The sequence below is a fragment of the Oryzias latipes genome, chromosome 22, assembly GCF_053564925.1.
Source record: "Oryzias latipes strain Hd-rR chromosome 22, Olatipes_Hd-rR_3.1".
Lineage (NCBI taxonomy): Eukaryota > Metazoa > Chordata > Actinopteri > Beloniformes > Adrianichthyidae > Oryzias > Oryzias latipes.
In genome coordinates this window covers 15836954-15863545 of record NC_136258.1, presented here as the reverse complement: position 1 = coordinate 15863545, position 26592 = coordinate 15836954, and the positions used below count along the sequence as shown (strand labels likewise).

General features: G+C 41.6%; 1 protein-coding gene across 1 annotated transcript in view; it reads right to left on the bottom strand.

Annotated features, from left to right (window-relative positions):
• The window catches only part of LOC101173025 (cysteine rich transmembrane BMP regulator 1 (chordin-like)), a 29774-nt gene extending 4555 nt beyond the window's left edge, over positions 1–25219 (bottom strand). The window contains exons 1-10 of the mRNA XM_023951833.2: positions 24538–25219; positions 21227–21388; positions 20819–20992; positions 12617–12859; positions 9337–9516; positions 7554–7757; positions 5624–5752; positions 5346–5499; positions 3209–3330; positions 287–499 (exon numbers count right to left, since the gene is read on the bottom strand). Of these exons, the coding sequence (XP_023807601.1) occupies positions 287–499; positions 3209–3330; positions 5346–5499; positions 5624–5752; positions 7554–7757; positions 9337–9516; positions 12617–12859; positions 20819–20992; positions 21227–21388; positions 24538–24835 (1879 nt within the window). The 5' untranslated portion in view covers positions 24836–25219. The remainder of the gene's footprint in view (positions 1–286; positions 500–3208; positions 3331–5345; positions 5500–5623; positions 5753–7553; positions 7758–9336; positions 9517–12616; positions 12860–20818; positions 20993–21226; positions 21389–24537) is intronic.
• Positions 25220–26592: the final 1373 nt, after the last annotated feature.

Below are 26592 nucleotides of genomic sequence, written 5' to 3'. Positions count from 1 at the left end.
AGAATTTATCCTAAAATAAATAAATTGCATGCAAAAAATAAAATATAACATCAAGATACATTTGACCAACTTTTTTATACATTTACGGTAGTTTAGTGTGATACCCACAAATGTAAGCACCTCAGAAAATGTCCTGATGAGGAAAGTTGTTTGATAAAATATATTTTTGGATTTTCCAACCCCTTTTCATTAGTGAAGGTAATTTTAATTTCTTATTACTAAAATAAAAATTCAAGGTATATTTGTATGTCTATGAAAAAGAAAACCAGGGAAAAAACATGGCTACCTTCACAGGAAGGACAGCACTGGTCCGGCTTGACAACAGGATGTGAGCAGCTGGGCATAGGGCAGGAAATGAGCACGCACATCTCCCTCCCAGAGTGGCAATAACAGTCACGGCAGCCATCATGCCAGCTGTCACCTTCTTCATAGCGGTGTCCATTGGAGGTGAGACAATAGCTGGGCGTTGGAGCTGGGAGTGTGGGGCTGGGGATGCTTTCTAGAAATACATCAAAGGTGCAGAGGTGAAGGAAAAGCTTAGTGAAAGTCAGAAGGTCATTGAACCGACTGTGGCAAAGGAAATAATAAATATATTCACATTGGAGGTTAAATAAAACACTTTTTTGGTGAGTGTAAAGTGTTTTTTTTTATACATATAAAATACATGATTAAGCAAAATGGTCGGATTTCCTTCAACCGGTCAGCGCTTTAGTATTCTTTAAAAACTAATAAAAACATAAAATCGTGATGATTTTCCAAATGTTTTGGTGCCTCAACCTAAGGGCCGTGTCACACAGCCACTACATACATGTTGCGCATATTGCATGTGTGAAAATTTATCACACGTGCATTTACGTGGAAAAAGTTAGAAAAGTTATAGTCTTTCACAATAACATTTTCACGAATGTATCACGAATGAACCACATTAAAACCAGGGAAAAAGTACAAATGAATCACGCAAAGGACACAACGGAACAGCCTAAACTTGTGCATCAATTACGTAATTTGAACATGATATGAGCACCATATATGTGGTATAAAAGTTATACATTGGTGCGTGAAAAGTCAGTTAGACAGATAGTACATGGAGCGGTTCAGGAAAGTCACAAATTTGCCTATACATCTCGCAAAAATCACTCACAAGTGCGTAAGATTTACGCAATAATTGCATATAATTACGCAAAATATGCATAAACTGCAAAATTCTCAACTGACCAAAAATTACGAGCAGCTCAAAACGGAATTTACCTAAAGACCCGTCAGCCCAAACCGTCAACGGAGTTCTGCGCACATTAATGAACCCAAAAAAAACTTATGAGTTACGTAAATTATGCATTTATTGTGAAAGACCAAAATTTCATAAGTGGGCAATGCTTGTTAATTTTATTAATTTTAATTTTATTCTTTTATTGTTGTTTTATTGTTTTATTGATTTTATTGTTTCTTAATTGTATCATATTGTTTCTGATTTTATGTTTAGCACTTTCGCTGCCTCTGCTTTTATAAGTGCTATACAAATAATAAATTGATTGATTGATTAAATGTGCACAATGTACGTAGTGGCCTTAAGATAAACACCAGTTTAATTATGAATGTATTAAAACAGGTTAGTGGTCAGACACAAAGCTTGCAGTGCAATAACAATAGAGAGAAAAATGAAACCATTTGTATCTTTTCACTGTTCATTGACTCTGACAGGAACCATAATGAGGTCCAAGAAAGGAAGACAAAAACAGAGAACCTGCAGTCAAACTTAAAAACAAAAAATATCAAACTCCTTTGTTTGGGAGATTTCAACCAGCTTTCTCATGGCTGTCACTTAGATACTTCTGGGTCATTTCACGAAGTGAGGGACTTTCCTAAACACTTTGACTGCACCCAGGGACCTTATTAAAAGCCAAACTTACTAAGTTGTCACAGCACTACTTTAAAGCTTAAAGAAATCCAGAACAAAGACAAGTCCACTCAACTGTACAGCATAAAAACATTTCCAAAATAAAGATATTTTCCCATGCACCTTAAAAAAAATCTGATTTAAAAAATCCCATCAACTGTCCATTGGGTGTTAGCTTTATCAGTGTTTGTGGAAAGGAGGCTCTGAGTGCACACATAACCTTTTCATGAAGGAGAACTGTATCAGGCTCAAATATTTATAATACCTGGCAGAGTAAACATCCCTTAATGTGGCTGGGCATAAATTTGGCCTCTGTATGCAAGCTTTAAACTCATGCACGGCAGGAATCTAATTAAAGTTACACACATTCCCCAGCATTAAAGTAAACAACAACAGGAACAAAACGAGCACACATAAAACCACCAGCACAGGAGCAATGGATCATTTAGAATAAGAGCTTCCACTGCAGGATCAAAAGGTCACTGCTGTGTGACTTCTCAGTGTGTCCTGTGCTCCAAAATAACTTATTATTCATTAAATAACTAATATAAGAGCAACTTAGTGTAGACTATATACTGTAATGATAATATAAAACTGGGATAAAATGCACCCCATTCATCTGTGTAAATGTTTACCTAAGATGTAAGGAGGAGCAAAGGCAATCCAATAACTTTGCAGAGTTGTACTTTCCTTAAAGACCCACTTAGATGAAAACTGCGTTTTTAACATGTTTTTGTAGCATTTTTCTGATGATGGAAGTCATATATAAAGAAAATTAAGATTAAATTTGTATTTCTTAGTATTTGTTTGATCAAGTCGTTGTGAATTAAGAGCAGATGATAAAATTGCTGTTTGAAAAAGAGCATATCTGTTTTGCAGAAAATACACTGGGTGGGGCCACAAGCTCCCTTCTTCACAGACAAATAAATCGATGTACGTCTTTCTTTTCCTCGTCTGAGCTGGAATCTGGCTCAAAACTGAACGGCTGGATAGCTCCAATATTGCTCACCGTTTTTGTTACACCAGTAATGTTAGGTCGGAGGTGTGAGGGGCTGTTAGCTGTTAGGAGAGTGTGTAAACACATAGCTGTCAGCTATGGGGAGGGGAGGTGGTGTGGGGCTTCCCACAACTCAGAGGCGATTTTCTAAAAAACTACTGCAGAAACTATGGCCTAGAAAATGACAAGTTTTTGAATTTTGGCTAAAAACAGCATAATCAAAAATAAAAGATTACTGGGAACGCTATTACAATACATCAAAAGATGATCGGAGTGGGACTTTAAAAAAGGTAGTAGAAGCAATGATGTACTCTCACCTTTGCACATGCACACAGAGCAGCCCTTTCTGTTCTGCCGGTAGCCGTTATTGCAGTGCTTGTCACAGGTAAAGGGCGGACACTTGACACAGCGACACATCTCACAGCCGTGTTTGTTCCTCCTGCAGGGGGAAAGACAGGCAAACATTTTCCATCATCCAAGGAAGTAAACAATACCTGCCGTCACTGAATTTCAAAGAGCATCCAGTACCACTTCAAATTCTGCAAAACCCAGATGCTCAAGTAATCAACATCTGGACAGGTTTTCTTTCTTCCATATTAACTGCCTTTGAAGTAAGGCAAATAAAAGGCCTACATGTGAGATCCCTGTGGTTTGCTCATCATACCAACCTTAAAGACTTAAAGAGGCAGACTATAGTTAATTCACATGCTTTTAATTCAACCTGCTGCCATCTTTATTGGCCCAAAAGCCTCAGGCAAACCTATAAAGGCATAAGTGAGCTGTGGCCTTCTGAAGACTAGCATTGACAATAAGGGCTTGTTAATAATATTGAGGCTTCTGATGCAAGCTGGCAGCTGTAAACCTCCTCAAACTGAGCAGGAGGGAAACCTGAGACGGCAAAGTTAAAGGAACAAGCTCGCACGCAGGGAGAAGAGTGTCTCAAAGTGCAGAATGTGGAAACTGGACAGTTGGGTTCAATTATCCGCCTAATAAAAGACGGACTAGCAGGTTGATGAATTGTCAAAACGGAGATGAAAGAAGGAGCCGCACCTACCCGGCTCTCATTCTGGACTTCCTCTGTTTCATTGCTTGCCTCATTTTTTTCCCCTCCGTCACTAAGCCTTCCGCTCTGCTTTTTTTTTTTTCCTGCAGAAAAGTGATGATCTCTATTTCATCCTTAGGCCTCATTAGCCCAGGTTAATTACTTTATCAATCATCGCCTGCCAAAATCAAAACAGGCCCACGTGTGAGGCCCTGTGAGAAGATGGCAAGAAGAAAGATGTGTCCTCACTTTCAATGATAGCTCTTGCATTTATCTATTAGGTCTTTCCTCCACTTCTGCCCTTTAGTCATAAAACAAAACATGATTCTGTTCCTATTTTTAGAGAAAAGCTCTCTGTTATGGTGCAATACGTTGAGACTCTCACAGGTATGGAAACTGTGCATCGCTGTAGAAATACTGTCCGTTGACCTTAGATCAGAGCTTTTGTTCAAAGATAGTGTGAGGAATGTCAAGCAGCACTTTGGGCTCCAGGGGGATATAGAAAGGCTTAGGAAGACAGCGAGGCCCCTGGCCAGGGACCGCTGGCACTGCACTTTTTCCAGTGTGGTGCAGCTGTGATGATTAGAAAAATGCCCTTCTTGACATAAACAGTTAAAAACAAAATTCTGATTATGGATGACAGAAAAATTGAGATTCTGCTGTAGGAATTCCCTTATTGCTATTATTTTTCTAAACTGTAATACAAGAGAAGTAAACATGTGCTTCAGGACTTTTCCGAAAAAATTATGTTTAATCTGTGTATTACAGCACTAGCTGCATGTGATTAATGTCTCCTGAATAAACAGAAATCATTCACTCTTTCCATTGTGGCCTCGTGTGAGAGACAACGGATCTACGCTCTGCAGCGTGCAGCGATTCAAACTTCTGACAGCTGCTTATGAAGGATAAAACCAAGACTTCCTGATCCCCTTCCCCCCAACAGACACCGGATCTTCCTCATCCTCTGCAGACATACCAAGCTCATCTTAAGCCATAGCTCAGGTTAATACATCAAAAGGTTGACTGTATATGTTCCACGAAGGCCCCTTTTGTCCTGATAGGTTTTTGATCGTTGTTATGAGACGGGAAGATGATTTATAAAATGAGAATGGCGAAAGCGTCCCGGCACAAAGAGCTTCCAGATGTTTGATTGGTTTAAATGGGCTTAAATGGGTTTCAGGGGAAAGGAGGTGATGGGGGGGGGCTGAGATGCGTATGTGGACCTCACAGTAGCTCACACGCAAACATAGCCTTACACACTGTAAAGTATATGATCCTGACATTCAAACAATAGTAGCAAAAGTTCACAAATAGGCGCTGGTTGTGTGGTGTAATCAAATTTACTGTAATTTCTATCGTGGTATGGATTTATTTTTTTCAATAATTAAATGTATGGAGGCTGGTTTACGTACACATATCCATATGGGCAGGTCTTTGTGCAGGTCAGAGGTCGGCACTTGGGCATCGGAGTGACGCAATCACACACCTCACAGCCAAAGTCATCCTTCTCAAATCCCAGTGGGCACTGGAGAGAGCAGTGTCTTCCCAGGTCTGGGCAGGAGTCATCTGAAAAAGTTAACAGAAAGGGACTCTCATCGTGAACATAACCTATCATGAAGTCAATGAAACAAGGTAAATAAAAAATTTATTCCCAAAAAATTCTGGATGGAATTAAAAAAGACAGACTTACTGTTGAGACACTGGCAAAGGAGACACCCGTTTACATCCTGATAGAAGCCATAAGGACAGTCGTTCACTGACAGGGAGCAGTTTTGCAAGGGAGGGCAGAGAATCGGGCTCACGGTTTCATAAGTTGGCTCTGAAAAAAGAAAGAGGCATTGAAAGGAGAGTACTTTATAGATAGAAAAAAAACATACTTATCTTTGTAGACTTGCCAGCATGTGCAACAAATACTGATTTATGTGAGACAAAGACACTCAAAAGTCTTTTTTTGCAAGGTTAAGTCAGGAGTCTTCCCATTTAGGTTTAGTCTCAGTTTGTTATAAAAATAGCTAATATAAATATTTACTGTTACAAATTGCCTTTACTGCGTTTAAACAACTTGTGGGCGCAGAATTACAGGCTTTTTGTATTCCTGCATTTGCAATGCAAAAAAAATATCATAAAGACAGCTTTTATTTTTAGACTTGACAGTGAACTCCAGCAGTCATGGAGCTTAAAAACGAGAACAAAACATGTTCACAAGTACCAAACCCTGGCAGAAACAAGGGACCAAGAACATCAACAGTGGTCAATTAAGCATTTTTTGCAAAAATGGAACCCCATACCTCAAGGCTCATACCTCAAGTACCCGAGTGTCTGGGACTTGTTCAGTCCCAGTTCAGTCCCAGTCTCAACTCCAAATCCCTCTAAAATGAGTTGGACCTGTTTTTCATGTTTTTGAAAACTTTGTGGTAGTCACCATTTTGGCTGAATAAGAAGTTAGCTGCCCCTGCTGCCTTTTTTCAAAAATGAGAGCTGTTTTGTCTCAAATGGAAAAATAAATTATGTTTATAAAAACGCACTAGAGTTACATTAAAATTAACAAAAAAGGGAAAAGAAGGTTTAAGCTTAAGTGAGAGTAAGTTTAATTCTGCTGAAAAGGTATTATTGGAGTCACTAGGACCTCACTTATGTGTGTTATCTGAAGAACTAACCTGGTGTCAGTTACTTTTGTTTTTAATTTGGACTCAAACAGTAAGTCAAAGTGTTGCCCCATGGGTTTTCATCTATGAAAACCCTTCTTATCCTCAGACATGTATGTCTTACTTCACCTTCGAAGTATAGAAGGACTTTTTGAGGGTAGAGACTGAACCAAATCACTGTAAAGTGTCTGTGTTTCTCAAAACACTCTGTGTCCATAATTAGTACAAATGCTTTCAATATATATTTTATCTATTATATGCTGTGTGTGCTCAAAGCCTCTTAGGTTTCATTCATGTATTTCATGCCAACTGTAATTGCTACTTTTTAACACTGCTCTAAACAGTAATTAAAGATAAGCTTTGAGCATTTACGCGGAGGTGGGTGGCACTGCGGGATAATACCCCTCTGTCGTATTGTGCAGAGCTGTCTCCTCCTAACAAGCTGAACGTGTCTAACTCATGTTCAGGCTCCACCAGTGAAGACGAGCAGCTGCACTTTGGTCTTACGTCAGATTTTGGTACGGCTTCAAATTCAGGCCGGCTTTCATGTAAATCTGTGGCTGAGGTTGGCCGCACTAACGGCCGCACAGACTCACTTGTGCCACAGAGGGATTCTTGCCACGTTCTGTGGGAGGAGCAGCTCAACGAGCTGTAACTAATTAAGCAAGGAGAAAAGTGCCCTCCAATTACGCTGCCCCCCTGCTTTAAGGGCATGCGGTAACCTCACACACAGGTGGGTATCATTTTGGCGGCAAGGGTAATAAAGCGACACAAAGAACCCCGCAGTTTGAAGAATGCTCTGTGGCCTCCCCTTTAATGAGCCCACGTCGACATGGCTTCTGCAGCCAAACTGCATAGCTGCATGAACTCCCTGCATAGGGTGTTGCAAGGTTAATGGCTAGCTCATTTCGATTTTTGCTTCCTATTTGACTCAATAAATATCTAAGAAATTTGCTTGGGATGACTTTCAAATACCTTCGCAGAATGGGCAGCACTCTCCTGGGATCTTCACAGGATTTTGGCAGCTCTGTTTGCAGGCCATGGCCGTGCAGTGTGGATCTCCATCCACACACTGGCAGAAGGTGCAGTCGTCCTCTTTCCACTGCTCCTCATGCGCTCGCAGCTTGTTGTTCACCCAGCAGCTGGCCTTGGTGCTGTCCACAGACAACAACTCCACATCTGGGAGGCAAAAATATTAAATGCATGAGCCAAAAAAGATGAGAATCTTTGACCTGACCTAAATAAATAACATGTTCATTTGATTTTGCCATTCTAAAGTTACCATATAACAGGTGGTCAATTTCAAACAGAGCATACAAAGGAGCTAAGAAAGTAATGAAATTCTAACCAAGAGCTAAAACCCTGATAACTTCAGGGAACTCATTTACATTAATAAGCAGGAAGGGGCCTTTGCTTTGAGACAACATGTGTATGGACTTAAGCTTAAATCAGACGGATGACGTTTAGTGTGTTATTGTGTCATCCGGTAAGAGTTTGGAAACAGAATAGACTGATGACTTTCACAACATCTGGCCGCCACCGTCTCTGCTCACGTTCTCAGCAAAGGTTTGAACTAATCCATGTGACTTCCAGTCAACCCCCCGCCGCCCTTCAAAGGTCAAAAGGAGAAGCTGGAATTTCGAGCACAACCGTCTGTCTAAAGCAAAGATGGCCCGTTTAACATTTTTACATCTACCCTAAAATTTGAGACCGTTTGAAAACCAAACTGAGAAGTTATTCTCTTAGTTTAAAAGTACGGATGATCTTTGACATAAGCTTTTTCTCAAATGAACAATTGCCCATAAAACTGTGCTGTGGTTATGGGAGGCGTCATATTTTATGTAACATATAATTTGTGCATGTTTGAGAGGGTCACATGCTTGGCATTTACTTGTCTTTAAGCATGCACTTAATGTAAAGTCTGTTATAACCATAGTTAAAACAGAAGGAAGTGAGGTCGTACTAAAGGTCATTGCTTTCACAAGTTACAAATTAAGCTACATTCACAGATGTTTGTGTCAGCATCTACTAATTCTGTTTTTTTCTTACATTTAAGAGAATATCAGTTTTAACCCTTTATCTACCCAACCAAGACAATATCAATAAAAAAAAGGTTTTTCTGCTTCTTTTTGCTTTGGGGGACTAATACACACGATCAGTGTTTCTTAATAACACATTTTCTTTATGTACTCTACAGTTTGGTTGAGCACATAAACATTATATCTTATAAATCCTATTTTTCTAATGCTTCTTCACGAAAGATGCATTCTAAAATCACGAGAAAAGACCTTCAATATTTGAGTTGTGGGACCTAAATTCATTAAAAAAAAGATCTAGGAGTGAGCGAATAATAAAAGCACACCGTGTAAGGAGCTGCTGACTATAAAGCAAACCCCCCAACACTAACTGTGCTCTTTGTTCTTTCCCTTTCTCTCAAGGATCTTATTAACTGCAGCCACACATTCAGAGGTCAAAGCTGGCTACCAGCTCCATCCATGAGCTTCTGGCAGGCTGTAATGTGCTTCCCAACTGGGTTGTGAGACCCCACACCCCCATGATCTTTTTTTAACTATGCCAAAATCACATGTCGAAGCTCTTTACCTGCCTTTCAACACATGGTGTGTGAAAGCACTTCTCCATTACATTTGCCAAGTTTAAAGCCACACACTGACAGATCCTATATTGGCTTCACTTAACTTTGATACTCAGACACATAATAAACTAAAATGCATCATTTTAACAACATATGCGGGTTTACCTATGCAGACAGGGCAGCACTCGCCCTCAGGAACGTAGAAGTTTTCACAGTCCAGCTCAGCACACTCTGCCTTGGAGCAGAAGGAGATTCCTCCTCTGCACTGGCACAGCCAGCAGGAGTCCATGCGGTACACCTCTCCATCAGAGAGCTCCTTCCCATTATGGACACATTTGGGAGAGACTGAGGACACAAAGAGGGAAAACATTGCGTGTTAAGTGTGTTACATGGGTGGGAAATATTCTTAAGGCATCATGTGTCCTTCACAATTGGCTAAAATACAAAGATTTTTCTATCCTGTCATCTCTTTATGAGAAAAAGATGTCAGATTCAACAAAAAAATCTCTTTTTTTGCCTTGAGAGGCTATTAGCTCTGCTTACAATCAATGACACATTCATTAACATCTGTTCATCTTTGTCTTAGAATGGAAACGTATATCGAAACCAAATGGAGCAGAGGTGAGTCTGACTGCTATATAGGCCTGTGGGGTGGAAATGGCATTTATCATACAATGGAGCTGAGTCGGTGGGGAGGAATTTCACAGGGAACTATCAACTATTGAAAAGACTCCGGAGTCATGCAGTGCAGAAAAAGAGAGAACCAGTATGGGTCTGAGGCTTTGGCAGGATCTGGGCTCAGTCTGCTTGTGGCAGGTGGAATGAATCAATACACTGTCCTGTTTCCCCCCAAAACATTCAGACATTTCTGAAACTCTTTCAGCTGCACTCTCCCAACCGTGAAATTAAACTCGCTTAGTTGCATCACCTTTTGAAGTTGGATCTCATGCACAGACAGTTCTTATCTTTTCAAATACAAAGACAAAGATTAAAAAGAAAAAAGTAAGAAAAAACAAAAACCGGTAAACAGTGCAGTTGTTATTGAACGCAATTTAAAGAAAAATGGAGTTTAATTACAGTTGCTTCAGAGGGAGAGGAAACAGAGGATTACAACAAATGCAATTCAAAAGACCCACTGTGGTTTGAATGCCGCAAAATTATATGACTCACTGTAACCACACAGTACCTTATAATCAAACATATGTCAACAAGAAGAAAGTGAGACTATCTCGTTATGTAAGAAAGTCTGAACACTTGCAGAGGAGCTATGCAAGTTAGATATAAAAAAAAAAACAGAAAAAGATGAGAAGGCGGTGGTTTCTGTACAGGAGAGCAGAGGTTGGAGCTGCATCTGTACACCATACTTCTGAGTACAGACTCAAAGCGTCTGTGCCAATGACCCCATGCCTCTCGACAAGCAGTACTCTTACAGTAATGCAAAGCAGGTGCGGCCGCCAAGTTGAAAGAGAGCAGGATTTGTTGATCTCTTATTCTCCTTCTTGCCATTTTTTGACCACATCTCTAAACTTTGCGTGCAGAAAACACAGGGAAAACACAGCTGGCTGACATCAAAAAAGATTTTTAATGCTCACAGAAGTAATTGGAAGTCACATAAAAGATTTTTGCATTTGATTTTCACAGATTTTGTTAATTATAATCATATGATCATATGATATGACTTTCTGTCTAAAGTCAGTCATGCTTTTTTTGTTGTTTAGTGTTCCCCGAGTGAAAGTGATTATTAACTGTGGTGATGGATGGGCTGTAACAAATTGTCCAGTAGCTTCTCTTAATCATTCCTAATGGACTGTCATTCTGGTGTGCCTTCTGGTCAACAGGAAAAGCAAAAAAAAGTATTTCCTTGCAAATGAATAATAAAGGGATTTGTCACACAATGCCCTTTACGCTGCACTTTAGTCGTTAGTGAGGTGCAAGTACTGGCCTCTTGCTAACCCTACCCTATGTAAGATGCCCATGGGATGTCCACACTTATCCCTATTGTCCAAGTGTTCACTTTAAAATGTCTCCTGCGGCATGCCCGTAGAAAAAATGTGCATTAGGAGTTTGGCTCTACGGAGTTACCAAGCAGTCTACGACCTTAATATTTCCTGTGTGCCGCATACAGGTTGACCCATTTTTTGTCCGCAGACAGCCACACGGAGGGGCAGATGTGACTATGGCCCATTATTCAAGGTTGGCTGTATGTTTGTCTGAATAATCACTGCGATGATGCTTAAAGCCAGTTTAAGTCTCAAAATGCTTGAAACTTCAACCTTCAATGAGCGAAAGGTCAGGGCTATGATTCAGGACTGCTCATGAGGTCAAACCAAACAGGTTGTTGTTGTACATTTTGAGCACCAATCCTCGCCAGGGCAACAACAGATGCAAGAAAATCAAAACAAAGTGTCACAGGAAGAGAACAATTTTATATTTCCCACTTTTTGATATAATCAGACTTTTTAAGATGCTGTGTTTGCAGGTGCTGCTTTAGAGGCCAGTATAGGATTGGGGAGTTGACAGTGGGGCCCAGTGTAGGCCTTTGTCCATGTCGCTGTTTGCAGAGCTTTCTGACACGACACGCAGTCATGCAGACCTAATGGACAGTAGAAGCAGCACAAAAGGCCACAAACCCCAGGTCCAGAGAGCAGCAGACACTTGTTATCAAAACAATGATCCCATGGCCTCCACGGCTGCCAGTCGGCCCCCGCTGGCCTGCCGGACTCGATTATTCTCCCCACTGGCAGACTGGAGCACATAAAAAGCATTCCCATCAATGAACTGTTGAACCTTTTTCCCTTCTGGATGTGTGACCAGACAGAAACCCTTTGACACTGCACTTCTGTTGAGCAAATTCATAGCCTAAGCAACTTTCTGGTCACCGGGCTTGTTAAGTCCATTAATTCCAGGGCACGGCACTCATTTAAACATCTGGAGGGGTCAGGACGGGAATTTGTTCTGTTGGTAAAACAGTGAATATTTGTTGGGTGTGTAGAGTAAACAGGCCAATACCACAGGTCCCCTCCCAGCTGTCCTCACTCTGCCTCTGGCCTCTGAAAGTGCTGCTATCTGAGGTTTTGACTGCTGTTTTTTAACTCTTTAAATCTGAGCCTCCTCGATCTCTGCGAGATCAAAATCTTACATTCTTAATCCTGAAAGGAGAACTACATTCTATTAGGGATTCCCCGTGTTTACCCTCTCTTTAATTAAAAGAAAGTTCTGAGGTTTCAAGCCCGAATGACGTCTATAAACAGTCAACCCTGCAAGGCAGCGATTCAACTTACTAAGCAGCCAAAGAGTAAGATCCAAACCTTTTCTTTTCTTTCCTGGTGACACATAATCAACTGTAAATAGTTTTTTTTCTGAGTAAATTCACCTGCAATAAAGTCTGACTATAACTGCTGCTTGGATTGGGAGACCAATAACAATAGAAATCAAGTGCAATCACCTTTACGACACTCAAAGACATCGCAGCAGTTTCCTGGCTGACCGCTGGCTTGACTGAGGAGGACCCGGTGCTCTCCGCTTGGGCACTGGAGTTTCTGGCAGGCCCGGAAGTTGCAAGAACACTGGGGTGTTACGGATGGGCAGCAGCCAGCAGGGGGCGTGTAACTCTTAGTCAGGACTGAGTCTTCGGGGCAGGAAGGCACTGGCAAAGTTGGGCATTTAACCCCAGCACACCTCAACTGATCTGCAAAGAAAACACACATAGGTAAGTATTAACAAACAGGTGCTCTATTGCTTCTATGCTCTCAATGCCTGTTCTCCTAGAGGGAGGAGTTGGTTTCTGCACTTCCACGTGTGTGAGAAGTCCTTGGTGGAGTCAGCTGGGCCACTTTAGAGGGATGCTACTCATGTTACGGTCTAAAGGCTGAGTTCACAAAGTCGCCCAACACAAACTTTGCTACCGGTCACCAGATCTCAACTGCAGCCCCTGTCAGCTACACAGCATGGGATCAGAAAAAAGTGAGGCTGTAGTCTTCTCTCCACACAACTATATTTTTTGCATATCCTGTCGACACAACTCTGATCCTGTTAAGCCCGGTTTGACTAGCAAACCATCCAAACAGCCCTCTAAAACCAGCCATTAATGGCAGGAAGCCTTTAACAGAGCTACTCTTCAACAAAATGCTCATGTTAGTCCATTTATCTGCATTATGGCTTTAATATCACCCCCTAAAAAAGGACTCAGGGCTGAAGATAATTTGGGAAAGAAGTGTATTTTGGAGCCTTTTCAGGAAAAAGAAGGGCACAGAACTTGCATGAGAACAGTCACTTTCACATTACAAAGGGATAACTCAAAATAAAAAAATGAAGTATTTGTTTTGGGTCACTATGATTTTGCAATGAAAAGCAGAAAAATAATCATTTTGTCTTTCCTGTGATCAATGACTATTTCTTCTCCAGATCCTCTTGCAGACAAAAAGGAAAAATCTGTAGATATTCACAGCAGGGATAATAAATTCAAATTGTGCAAGCATATTGGCATGAAAACATTGCAATTTTTATTTAATATCTCCCTCTTTAGAGGAGTAAATTAGCCAACAACCTAATTAGTAGGTTGTGTGATTTTTATGACAGTTTATATACAACTTTGGAGGAAATGGAACAGGCCGAGTCCTATGCGTGACATTTAGGACGGGGGGGTTGAAAACGTGTTGATATTTTTTGGGTTCTTGCACACTCACTGGTTGGCAAAAAGCACTTGAAAATAAATAGAGAACAAAAGACTTCCAACAGCAAAATGAGCCAAACAGCTGGAAAAGCGTTTGCTGTCTGGGACTGTATGCCTTTGCTTTAGAAAGCAGACGATCTTGAGAACAAGGAAAAACTAAAAAGGTGCAGATTTTGTTCTGCCGTTGCGTGTGCATTGAGCATATTACGTCATTTGGTTTAGAAATTTCGCTTCCAAATTACTCAGATGAGTTTCTGCTTTTGCAAACCTATAAAAACGGATTACTAAACATTTTAAATGCATTTCTAGTGTTCCTGATGTGCAACATCTGACTACTAGCTACAGAATAGTTGTTGTTCAATCAAACTGAATTTTCTCCAAGAAATACCAACAAACTGATGTTTTAAAAAGCTATTTATTACACTTTTTTTATTTAAAAAAACAACAACAGTGTTTGAGTTTTTAATGTATGAAAATAGCTCATTTTAAAAATAAATACTAATCTTTTGCCCATTATACATGTCACTGGATATTCAGAAAAAAACATAATAACCAAAAGTTGAAAATCTGGTTTTAGATGAATAGACAAAAACTATATACTATAACCGATTTTTGTCAAATCATTATTCAAATTAAACTATTAACTTACCAATTTAAACAAAATTAATTAAGTGTTTCACCAGTGACAACCAGCCCTCATGAAACCCATTAAATATTTATAAAGAAATGGATCCTTTGTTCTATTTACTGTTTAAAAATATGACGTTGTTGTGTGTTCCTCTTTTACGTCTTCTTTTTTAAGGAGGAAAACTATAAGCATTTATTGATGCCTTTTATAATTTTTGTTTGCCCTTGTTTTTGTCTGAGTTTTATTCTTAAATTCTTTTATAAATGTGAGAAAAATGCTACAAGAACACGTTAAAGACACCAAACACACATTTTTCATTGGCGTGGGCCTTTAAGTCCATTTGAATGCTGTGCCAAAAGTTAAACAAGTTGAACTTTGACTAATCAGGGACTCATATTTGGTAGTGATGTGTGCGTAGCGTCTTTTTTCAAAACATGGAAGTGCCAACCGAGAAATTCTCTGACACCAAGTCCTTCATATATCGGAATAGAGCTGTGAAAGAAAAGCCTGGACCAAGATTTGCACCACTTTGCACCAAGCCTTTTCCAACTGTGAGTACATGTGCAGCGACAGAGCTGTATGAACACTATATGCTAAACGTGTGTTCAAGAATGCCTGCTTAGCGTGTTCTTCAACGTGCCACACATGCCCGGGTTAAGACAAGACCCAGGCTCATAGCCTGATAATGACTACACTCTGCTATTTCTCAGTTTCCCACCTCCATATTCTCATTCATTACAGTTTTAAAGATCTAATGCTGACTTGCAGACGGCCCCAGAATAAACATAGAAGGGAGAAGGTCTCTGACTGTGACCACTGTACCTTGGTGGGTGGAGTTAACACAACTGACCTATGAAACCGAGGAGAAGGGAAACGTTGAGATTTTCTGGCTCCAGATAAATACAGCAGGAGTGTAAGGTATCTGTACTGTACTGTTTGCTCAAGCAAGCTTGGCACAGCACAGACAGCCACAAAGCTCGCATTGAGAAACGTAGCTGAATAGTGTTATAGAAAAAGAGGGGAAAACCCCTGAATTAAGCAAAGCTACAACCCCCTTTAACGGTTTCTGGTCTAATTTTCTATGCTGGGAGTTAAATAAACTTCAATTCTTATCAGCTGCTGATTTACCTTCGTTTAAACCTTGTGCCATTTGATGCTGCTCAGCTAAAAGCTTTTTAATGCCAAAGAAAGTGTATTGGGACGATTTGAAGAAAGGTTTTGCAATGATAAACATTTTTCTGTGTATTGTGGGCGTGCGCTGGAGAAGGCAGATTACTCTTTCAGTTGTGATAATGGCTGGGGTTAGAGAGCGCTGGGAAAGGCAGATGGCAGACACACCATTGTCATTTAAATGAACAGAATTGTATCCATCTGTGGAAATGGTCCAGCTATTGCAGCTCTAATTAATATATATATATATATATATATGTTTTTTTTTAGCTAGATAATTTAGAAGCACTATAGACAAACACAAGACATGGAAAAGCCAGCAGCTAATGGTTTTTATCCGGTTTGTTCTCTATCTCTTAACATAAATGGCTATAATTAGTGAATCATCAACCGCAGAAACAATCTTTGTATCACGATAGTGGCAATACTCCAGCTTGCACAAACACAAAAGCCCTGATTTGGTATGCTTGATAAATTCTCCCTGCAGATTAGGCAGCATGTGCTTTTTTATGACTCTATGAAGAGAATGGAAAACCTTTGACCAGAAAGACAACCCCACAACAATATGCAATATGCAACAATATGTTTCTTACGTACACAATATATGCTTTTTTCTTATCACTGAAGCAAGAAAATTGTTCATTTTAAGCAATTTTTACCTCCCCCTAGGATTAGGTACAAGAAGAGCAGTCTTTTCCCAAAGCAGAGTAGCTCAACCGGGCAGAGGAGGCTGCGTTGACAGCCTGAGTTTACTCATGGAAAAAGCACACAATGTGAGTTCTGTTCACCGACTGACTTTAGAAAACAAGTCAGCAGAGAACAAAGCCCTCTCAGTCCAGCTGCCCTCCAAGGTTTTTTGGTCTGTCTTCAGGTTTTATAAAGTTGCTCCACAAGGGATCACATCAGGGCTGTCTCACACACTAAGCTGTGGGGGCCCGCCCCTGCTCCTGCCTGCGGTTAAAACTGAGACAACTTTTTCTTTACATGTTTGTGAAGACCGACCAGCCGATCTGTGACCGAGACATAATCATTAGCTGATACACGGGTAGGCGGACATGAAGTAGCAGGTATCCCCGCGTCTGCTAGATGACTTACTCCACTGCTGTAGAACTATAATTTCAGCATTAAATCACAGCAGCTGGGATTTTTAGACACAAACATTTTCACATCTCTGTATTTATTTAGGCAAAAGTTTAAGAGTGTGTGTGCACAGCCTCTATACCATGTAGTGAAGCAATAAATTGCCATAAAAAGCATCATTTTTGCTCCAAGTATAAATATTTGATAGTCAATCTCATAGGCAGAGAATCCAATTTGGGTGCTTAAGCTTTATTTACAAAAAATAATCTAATAGTTCTTTACATTTTCCCGTTTGCCCGTGAATCTGTCAGATCTTATGGGTTCTTGCTGACTTGCAATCAACTGTGGTCAAAGGTTCTGCTGTAAACATCTCTGTTCGAAGTGAGCAGATATGTGAGCTGATGACTGTAAGAAACTGGTGTAGGGCAAAAAATGCAGGAGACTGGACCTGGTGACAGAAACTAAAATACTTAGTAAAGAAACTCGAACATGACAAAAACTATGGAGAGCCAAAACTACTGACAAAAAAAAGCAGAAAAGACAACGAAGAACTGATAACAGCTGTGGATAATTAATATGAACCTTGAGTGAGTGACTGACAGGGTGAAAAACCGAAAAAAACAACCTACAAAACAAACTGAACCACAGAATCATCACAATGATAAGACTTTGTATTTCAACATATTTTCTGTTTATTAAGTGCTAATTGGTGCATAGTTAGGACTCAGAGGGAAGATAATAAAGGGAAACCAAATAAAAATGTTTGGCATTACAAGCCACATCGTAATTGCTAATCTCAAATATGCATGCTCCCCTTCCATATCTGTTTAGTTGGAGCAAAATAACTACCCTTGAGCTTTTTAGGATAAGGTCCTTCGAGTGATTTAAGATAAAAAGTTGTTGAGATCAAAATGCCACTTGAGATGCTCTATTATGTGTCGTTCCATCTGGCACCAAGTACACACGATAAAGCCAAACAAAATTTGCCCCAGGGGAATGCACATAAAGCATTTAACAAAATAAAAGTCTTGTTTTCCTATAAAATAAGTTTGAGAGATATTTATGGGAAATGTCTAAAAGACAGCTGGGGTTTTGACAACTGCTAAAATTGTGGTTGAGTTACATAAGGATTTTGGCCACTGCGTCACAGTTTCCTTCCAGAGGAAAGAGAAAATCAGTGATGGTGGATAAAACAGGTCAAAAAACGCCAAACACTGGCTTGGACTTAAGTTAACGTTGCTAATTAATTAAGCTCAGTCAGTACTTAAATGCTTTATCCTTAAATAATTAAAGTCAAAACTGTACATAGCTGCTGGTCTTCAGACCTTGTTTTCGGTTAGCCTTTTCTGCAAGCGTTTTGCAGCATAACCTGGTTAGCAGCTGACCAACTGGATTAAAAGAAACTCCAACATTTCTTCTTTAAAGTTGGGTTTTGTCTCTCAAACCACCCAGAAGCTTCGTTTCATCACTCCACAAACAGATAAATGTTCACTGTCATGGGAAACAAGCAGACCGACGCAGACGTCTCATGCCCCCGCCAACCGGTGGCAGTCTGGCTTGGCGAGTAATAGACCCCTAACACAAAGAGGCTGCAGCCAAGCAGAACTAACAGCCCTTTCAGAACGGCACGGAGACACAGGGCAGAGGTGGCAAATGTAGGCAGACAGAGCAAGTTCAGCTGGTGCTGTGGCATTACAGTGGGCACCACTTCCCTGTTACTTGTGAACTATAACATGCCTGTGGGACACATTTCCTCAGTCCATCTGTAAGACCCTGGGAGCAAGTGGACACTCACCATAGCTTGTCGATTTAGGTGTTTTACCTGAAATCCTAGATCTGTATTTAGAGACACCAGTGGCTTTGAGCTGCTAAAAAAAATAAAACCTCTTGATAACTGTTTTTGCCAGTAAGTAACAGAAAGGAAGCTCTTCCAAACGAGCACCAAGGGGTCTTATCACGAACAAAATATGTAAACCATCCCAGAGAGTAAAAAGTCACCCAAATACCAGCCTGCCATGACCCTGAGGCCTGAGCACAAATATGTCAACAAAACAGTTAGTCTCTGTTGTGACTGCTTATCTTCCTGTGTCTTCCCTTCCTCTAACACACTCATTCCATCTGCTTTCCTCTCTGACAAGCTGGAAAAACATCTGCTTCACCCTGCTGCTTTTCATTAATTGTATACAAGCAGATTTCATTGGTGCTGAGTATGCCAAAGCTTGAATCAAAAATTGAAGTAAAACTTGAACATTGTGAAAAAGAACAGCTCTGTTCTCGTTTTTTCCCAGAGTACCTTAACTAAAATGAATTTGTTTAAAATATATCTAAAATTTCTGGGAGTTGGGTAGAGAATATTTTAGTGACAGATATATCTAGTAACTGGGCATCCCTTTCACTTTGTTTTGACAGCCAAAGAAGATAGTTTTAACCATGAATGGATGTTACAACACAGAAATCCACGGTTATGTCACTGCTATCTCATCCATCTTTCATACTCAGTCCAGACAAAATACAGGATTCATTGATAGATCTCTTGAGAACAGCATGCATGTTTTGGCCTGATCTATCAAGGTTTTAGGAACATATGATGGGATCAATTCCCCAAGGAGTTCAACAGATTTGTGTCTCGAACCGCAAAATCCCAGAGACAACTGCAGAGAAAGTTCCTCCTGACGACACAGCGGAAAATCTGCCAGGAGATCAAGACAAACAAGATAGCTATCTCACATAGACACATGCACAAACACACGTGCAGACAAACCAGCAAGCATGCTTTCATACTTAAGACTCATTCCGCACATGTACTGTAATTGTATACCGAAAGACCAATCAGCATGTTCCACGAACATGCGTCCTTTAAGGCATAACAGATGCACACATGCTTCATCCCGCATGCTCCTCTGCTTCACCATGGACGGTGGGAGGAGTGGCTGTTTACTGCTGTAAAAACTCATAAGCTGCTCAAAAATGTTTACATTTCGAAAATGCCGTGAGTTTAAACTTTCATCCAGCGGGCACAGGCAGTGGGATGAGATACACAGCACAACCATTCTTGTTAATGCTGGGCTTGATGGTATGTCTACACAATATCATATTTGATCAACACACTTCCTGTGGGAGACAATCAGCCATACAGCTGTGATGTGGATGCTCGGTAATAACCTCACTGTTCGCTGCAGACTAAACAAACTAAAATGGGTCTTTGTGGCTTCTTGCCAGTCACAGCACTGGTTTTATCTGGGGGGCGGGGGGGAGTTGCTTTTCATTTGAAATTCAACAGAGGGGAGAGACGATATCTTTAACAAGCTGGAAACTTAATCTTTTATAGCACCAAATGTTTTTTTCTCAAAGATTCTCAAGAAACTGTTGAAAAGAGAGTTCAGTCAGTCAGAGCACTCAGTTTTGTTCAGTTTTTTTTTAAATGTCACTCAAGAAGCAAACCTCACTTTGTGCATCTCCATCCAACAGACACTTCCCAGTACAAGTGAAGAAACAAACTCCTCCTCCCAATGCGGTTTTTCACATAGACGTGTCAATCAAACAAGTTGCTAACAGCAAAGGTCAACATTCATTCAAGGATTCTCCTGCTAAATTAGGAAAATTCTCCTTTTTTTTAATACTCTGGCACAGGAGAACACCCATGCACTTTCCATCACCTAAATGACTCTGTCCTGTATCTGAGTAATTCCAACATTTTGCACATGCTCCCACCTCTTTACAAACACACATTTTCTGTGTTTTGCTACTGTCAATCAAATTAACACCATTTTTTCCTTCACACCTACTTTCACTTCGGTCTCCGTGCTATAAAAAAACAGTTTTAACAAGTGACAAACACACAAGTAGAATCTTTGTGCTTCACATGGATCTACTTACATGTTATAACATGAAAATGTTAGTGACAGTCTCTTTGGACTGACACTGTTTACCTTCACACCTAATATGTCAGGGTGTTTTTTTTTTACTCTGTATCTAAGTAAATGTTTATATTGCAAAATTATTACATTGTGAATTCTAAAAGCAGGTTTTCCCTGATGGGATCTATTTGAAAAAGACTTGAGAGAGCAGGCGTCAGTCTGGAGCCATCTGGAGATTACCTGCTGCTTCCTGGCATTGGCTTCGGTTGATGTAGGCAAAGTGGTGGTGGCAGCTCTGAGACTCGCACACGCAGCCCTCAGCGGTCAGGTTACACCCAGAGAACATGCACGCCGGGTTGGAAGGTCCCACGTACTTTTCCCTGTGTCTCTCCCGGTGCTCGTGCCTCCGACCATCTGAAAACCAGCGGAAACACAAACCGCAGTCATGAGTCAGACACAATGGCAGCACTCAGGGGTGAGTGTTGAACCACCACACAAAGGCTAAGCTTACATGTCATCACTATGATATGTAAGTAGTATGAGTCTTTTTCCCATCTGTTGTGGATTAGTTTTTCTCCAAGGACAACATTATCCTTTCAGTTTCTGATCTCCACTTTGGTTCTGCTCTCGTGGAAGGAGGAAGCTCACCTGACTTGATGGATTTCATGCAAGCTTCTTGGTCTGGGTATGTAAAGGAGCTCAAGCAGGAGTGGCGGGCATCGCATAAGCACTGATTTCCAGCTTTGTCGCAGCCTGTTATCAGGGGGCAGCGCTCATCCTCGAGACCTGCATCTGGATGCTGTGGAAGAACTGTTCAGAGAGCAAAGACAAAAGAGAATTCTTTATTTTAAATGGAGCTGCGGTTGCGTAAACGTGTATCCAAGACTATAAAAAACTGCTGATGGATAAGGCAGCTTACAGGCACTGTTACAACATGTTCTTTCACAACCAACACTAAGGAGACCAAAGGATGGAGACCCCTCCTCTCTCTGTCTTGTGTCACACTACTACAACCACTGAGACCATTTGTTTGCATTTGTTTCACAACATGGGGCCCTCTCGGGGTCCCTCCTTTAGCTGGCTACAGCTACAACCTTTACGTCATGTATTGTTGCTCCTTCTAATGAGCTTTACCCAAGATGGGATCACATGGACAGGCCCCACTTGGGCAAAACTTAAAGACGGGGAGGAATGCAAGCTGTCCAATATCCTGGAATCAACCCCCACAATATACACATTAGCCTTAGAGTTCCATTCATGCATGACTAAGCACACATATATAACCCCCAAAATACCCTTCTTTATTATCCAAGGGCACCAAGAGTGGCAGCAGAATAAACAGGATGGGACAAACTGTAACACAAAGTACCCTCTTTTGCAGGAGTTTGGCTCCCAAGCTTTTAGCCTAGTGCATGGAAGAGTGACTGCAGCTTATCAAAATATTCTGGCTTTCTTCTCCAAACAGCAACACAGCAGAACAATGCATGGGAGGAAAAGCTGTCAAAGGTTTACCCATCCAGCATAAACATGACCTCTTTATCCACTCAGCTACTGTTGAGATCCTACCTGAGTGAAAGCCAGCGAGCCCAAAGTCCCCATCAGATGAACAAACAATAACCGGATGAATCAAAGTGAGTGGGAAGAAAAAACACTTTGTGGTTGTTGTTTTCAGATACAGACGAGAAGACAATAATACGACACATGTGTAGAGCTTCTTAATCCAAAACAGACGTTTTACCAAGAGAACAGCTCGTGATGAAAAGATTTGCTGAAGCAAATCAATTTGACTGGAAGAAAAAGGAAAAAAAGGCTTCCAGTAAATGTTCAGAGCAGATTTTGCTGACAGTCCCTGCACTACGGTAAACTGGTAAACTAGAAGCGGTGAAGAGAACATTACCTTCAACCTGAGCCAGTTGGCGCTTTTAATAGCTCTCCCAGACGGCCAGTGAAGTGGCAAAAGCACAAACAGCCTCTTCAGAAAACCCAACCGAAACTTTGTGATTTGAAAGGATCCTCACATCCAAATGTTTTCCCATCCTGTGGCTTTCCTGTGTCTGCCAAGATCTCTTCACCTGAGATGGTGGCAGCATAAAGGTCACTCATTGTGGCATGGAAATGTATGCAACTGTCAACAATTATGCGGAAACTGAAAGTTGACTTGTAAATAAACCGGTCTGTTACAGCTTATCTTGATTATCTGTATGGAATAACCATATCCAAAAAAGTTTCATGGCAGGAAGAGGCCACTCTGTGAGCCACTCAAGACTCCAAGCATCCATAGTCAGGATGGGACAGCTGACCTCTAGAGCCCCTGAGACTGATAGTGGGCTTAAAATTAAGGCTATGAATAATTAGATAGTAGCAGAGAAAAGGAGCTGTAGAAGACATATGAACGAGTGCGGTTGATGTGGACATCACACTGTGTTAGGTGTGCAGAGAAACTTGGCTTGAGTCAGAGAAGCTGTTGGAGCTCAAAACAGACCATTTTGGAGGTAGATTTTGGTTAGATAAAGGGGGTTGTGCACACATGATGTTATAGCATCATATCGTCCTTGTTTTTGTCTGATTTAGGTAGTTCAATGTCAGAAAAAAAACATATCTCAGTACTTTATTCATGATTTTGGTGGGCTGACACTATTTCTTGAAACTATAGTAAACTATTTTCGGCTGTAGTACTTTCAAGAATAGACATATCTTGGCAGCAAATATGGTAAACAAACATAATCATAACCTCCAGAAATAACAAGATAATAAAAAATACGAGTAAATTTCAGTTTTCAGATAAAGACTTTTTCGTCAGAACAATTTATCAAAGCAAGCAATGTGGTCAGGTTCCCAGAAGACTAAAAAATAACCTAGAGTCTACAGGTGCCCCATCCATAAAATCTTCATGTCACCAAAGCTCTGCAGTTTCTGCACTAGTAGAGTTTTACCCCCCAGTCAATCACAATGCAAGCAGAAAGCAGAGGATGGAAAAACGGAAACATTTACCTCCAACTCTTGATTGCAGGCCTAATCACTTTAAGACCTTTTGCAACCTGAGGTGGGAAATCTGGGATCAGCCTCCAGTTTACGCACACGGGACTCGTTGATCCCCCCCACCAGACCCTCTGAGATAATGAGGCTGTGTGCATTTGTGTGATTTAAAGGGTCAACAGTGAGACCAGCACTATTACCCAGACGGGCAAATCATGCAGTCTCCCGCAAATTCTGACACTTTTACCTTGTAAAGCTGTCCTCCAGATGCAAGTGCCTGTGAGGTATAACTAGGACTGGCATGTTTTGGGAACATCGGGGGTACCCCGATAGGCCTTGTAAACCCCAAACTTGGACCACACCAATGGAGCATGGGGAGTTCAAGAGGTCCAGACACTCACTGAGAGCTGCTCACTTTTGACTAGAGCTGTGTCAGTCATTTTCAATCATCTAGAAAGAAGGCAGACAGAGGGCAGGTGGCTTGCTTAGAAGGGGCCCAAGTAAAGCCTGGTTTGACCAATTTTATTCAAATGGAAACCCAACTCAACCCTTTGAAGATGAGAGAACTGTTCAAGTTGTGGTTAAGCTCAGTTTGAAACAGAAAACAGCCGGGTTATGGTGATGAAAAGGGTTTCTCCCTATATTCACTGAAGCCTTTTTGCTCCACCTTATCTCAACTACATTGTTTTAAAGCAAAAAGAACAAGACCTGCCATTGGGAGAGCTAAGACCTTATGCCAAAATCACTGCTTCCAGATATACCGTTGTACTTCTGAGTGAATGAGGCTTTGAGGAGAAGAAAGCTAACATGACTCCACTGCTGCTGGCAGTCAAGAGTCCTCAGACCTGGAGCTCCGGGGGAGCAGAGACGAGGTGAACACCAAGCACAACCCCCTGCTGCTGCGTTCTAAGATTGTCCAGAAGGCTGCCAAACTGGAGACTACACAGACGTGGTGCATAAAAAAATGAAAAACTTCTGCTCACCTTTACAAACTCCAGTCTCAGGTATGGTGGCGGCTCGCGTGCCGTTAAGAGAGGCGCAGGTCAGACCCAGAGCGCAGTAACCGAGCGTCCAGTCCGGACCGCCGCACGGCTCCCACTCCAGCCGCGCGCACTGATCACAGCATCCGCATGGATCCTTAGCCACGCTCCGGCCACCCTCGCAGCCATGCGGGGGTTTAATGGGACAGGTCCGGAGGTTACAGAGCGTGCACTCGTGAGCCGAGAGCGCCCGCACAAGAAAGAGCGCATTCAACAACACAGTTGAGAATTTGTTAAACATTTTCCAATGTTTTCCAGAGAAACAATTAAAATAGAGAAAAAAAAACAACACTCCGATTCCGCACGAGTAACGAGTCTTTAAGCTTCCAACTCTTCAGTAAAGTTTATGTCAAGTCTTTACCCCCACAGGGGGTGTGCTTTTTGTCTCCCAGCAGCTTACTCAAGCGCGTGGATGTGTCCCGAGTGTGCCCCGAAACGCGCGTCCTGTGCGCCTCCTGCGCTCACGTTCATGTGGAAATCCAACGCCGAGGCTGCGGAAGTCAGCTGCTGCTACTGTCAGCCACAAGCAAAAACGCACTCTGAGCCTTCAACTGACATCCAGGCATACTCAAATTAGCGGAGTACCCCTCCCCCTGACTGACAGCGCCACCGACCAGTCACAGCCAAAGAAAGGAGGGAGGATTTGGGCAGATTTACACGCACAACTTTCCCCCCTTGTGAGAAATGATGTAACTTTGGCTGTCAGATTTGTAAGTCTTCTATTATGCTTTGTGTGTAAGGATTGCTGATGTTATTTCTTCATTTTAATTCCCTCATTTTAAAAGTTTTGTGCCCCCTCCATCCCTGGTTCCTTTGCTCTACCCTTCTGTTTCTGGATGAGTGTGCTTACATGTGTCTGGGGTGTCCTCCTGTTTATCCAGATGGCTGTGAGTACGTAAAGGTCGTGTCTTGTTTGTTGAAGCGGTGCTTACACTGACAAATGGGCGGCCTAAATGTGTGTGGGCACAGCTGGAAGCTGATTGTCACAGTTACTGCCTCTGGCAACCCCAACATACCTGAACCCCCCTTCCGAACCTCTTACTTGCACCCAGGAGCATATAGGTGTCAGGTCTTTGGTCAGCAGGTCAACCCAGCTGACCAGAGCTTTAAGCTAGGGATGCAGAGCAAGCGGCTTGGGGGCAGTGGACAAAAGCTGATTTGTGTTGCAAGCACTAATTATGCATGCGAAGAAGCTGGTTTCCTGGATGTTGTGTTTGTTTTGGAGCGAGCCGCTCCAGGCAGATGTTGCAAATGAAGGAAGTGTTGTTGCAGGCCGACTAAGAATGGAAAACGATCCCAAGCGGCGTCTGGTATGGAGAGGTTTCCATAGACAGCAGTAAAAGGGATGAGATTTGCTGGTTTCTGCTTTTGGAGAACATCAGGAGATCAGCCAATGTGGGCACCAGTTTTTTTTATTTGACCACTTGAACTAATTTTTGATTTAAAGAAACGTAGTTGTGTCACATTTTTAATCCACAACTTACATAAGTTAGATTGATAATGAAAAATTCTGATTAGGGAAAATTTCTGGACCAAACTCAGTTTTTGTTCTCTATCTTTGCTCCTCATTTGTTTTCAAACAACTGAAGGGAAAAGCTTCATGGTCCAAGCAAGTGTGGTATGTGTATGCTAGTTTAGAGTCACAGGTCTATGAGAAAGTTCCATTCATCAGCTTTCCTTTCTCTTGCCATGGAGAGATCATGTGATGATTGACTCGTTGCACATTGAGGTGAGGTAATGGCTTCTGTGCACGTGATGAGAGCTGAGGGTGTGGGATCTGTCCAGCAGATTACATGACCTCTCTCTTGGCTCCAACCTCCCGCCGCCTCTCACCAGTTATAAGTTGCAGACACATCCGGCTGCTGGTGAGGATGTGTTTCCGAAAGCTGAAGGTGATACCGGACTGAACGTAGAGTGTGACATGAAGTGTCGAATGCACGCCAAGAGAGTGGGCGTGCAGCACACCTGATTCAAAAGTGCGCCAGGGCTTTTTCCTTC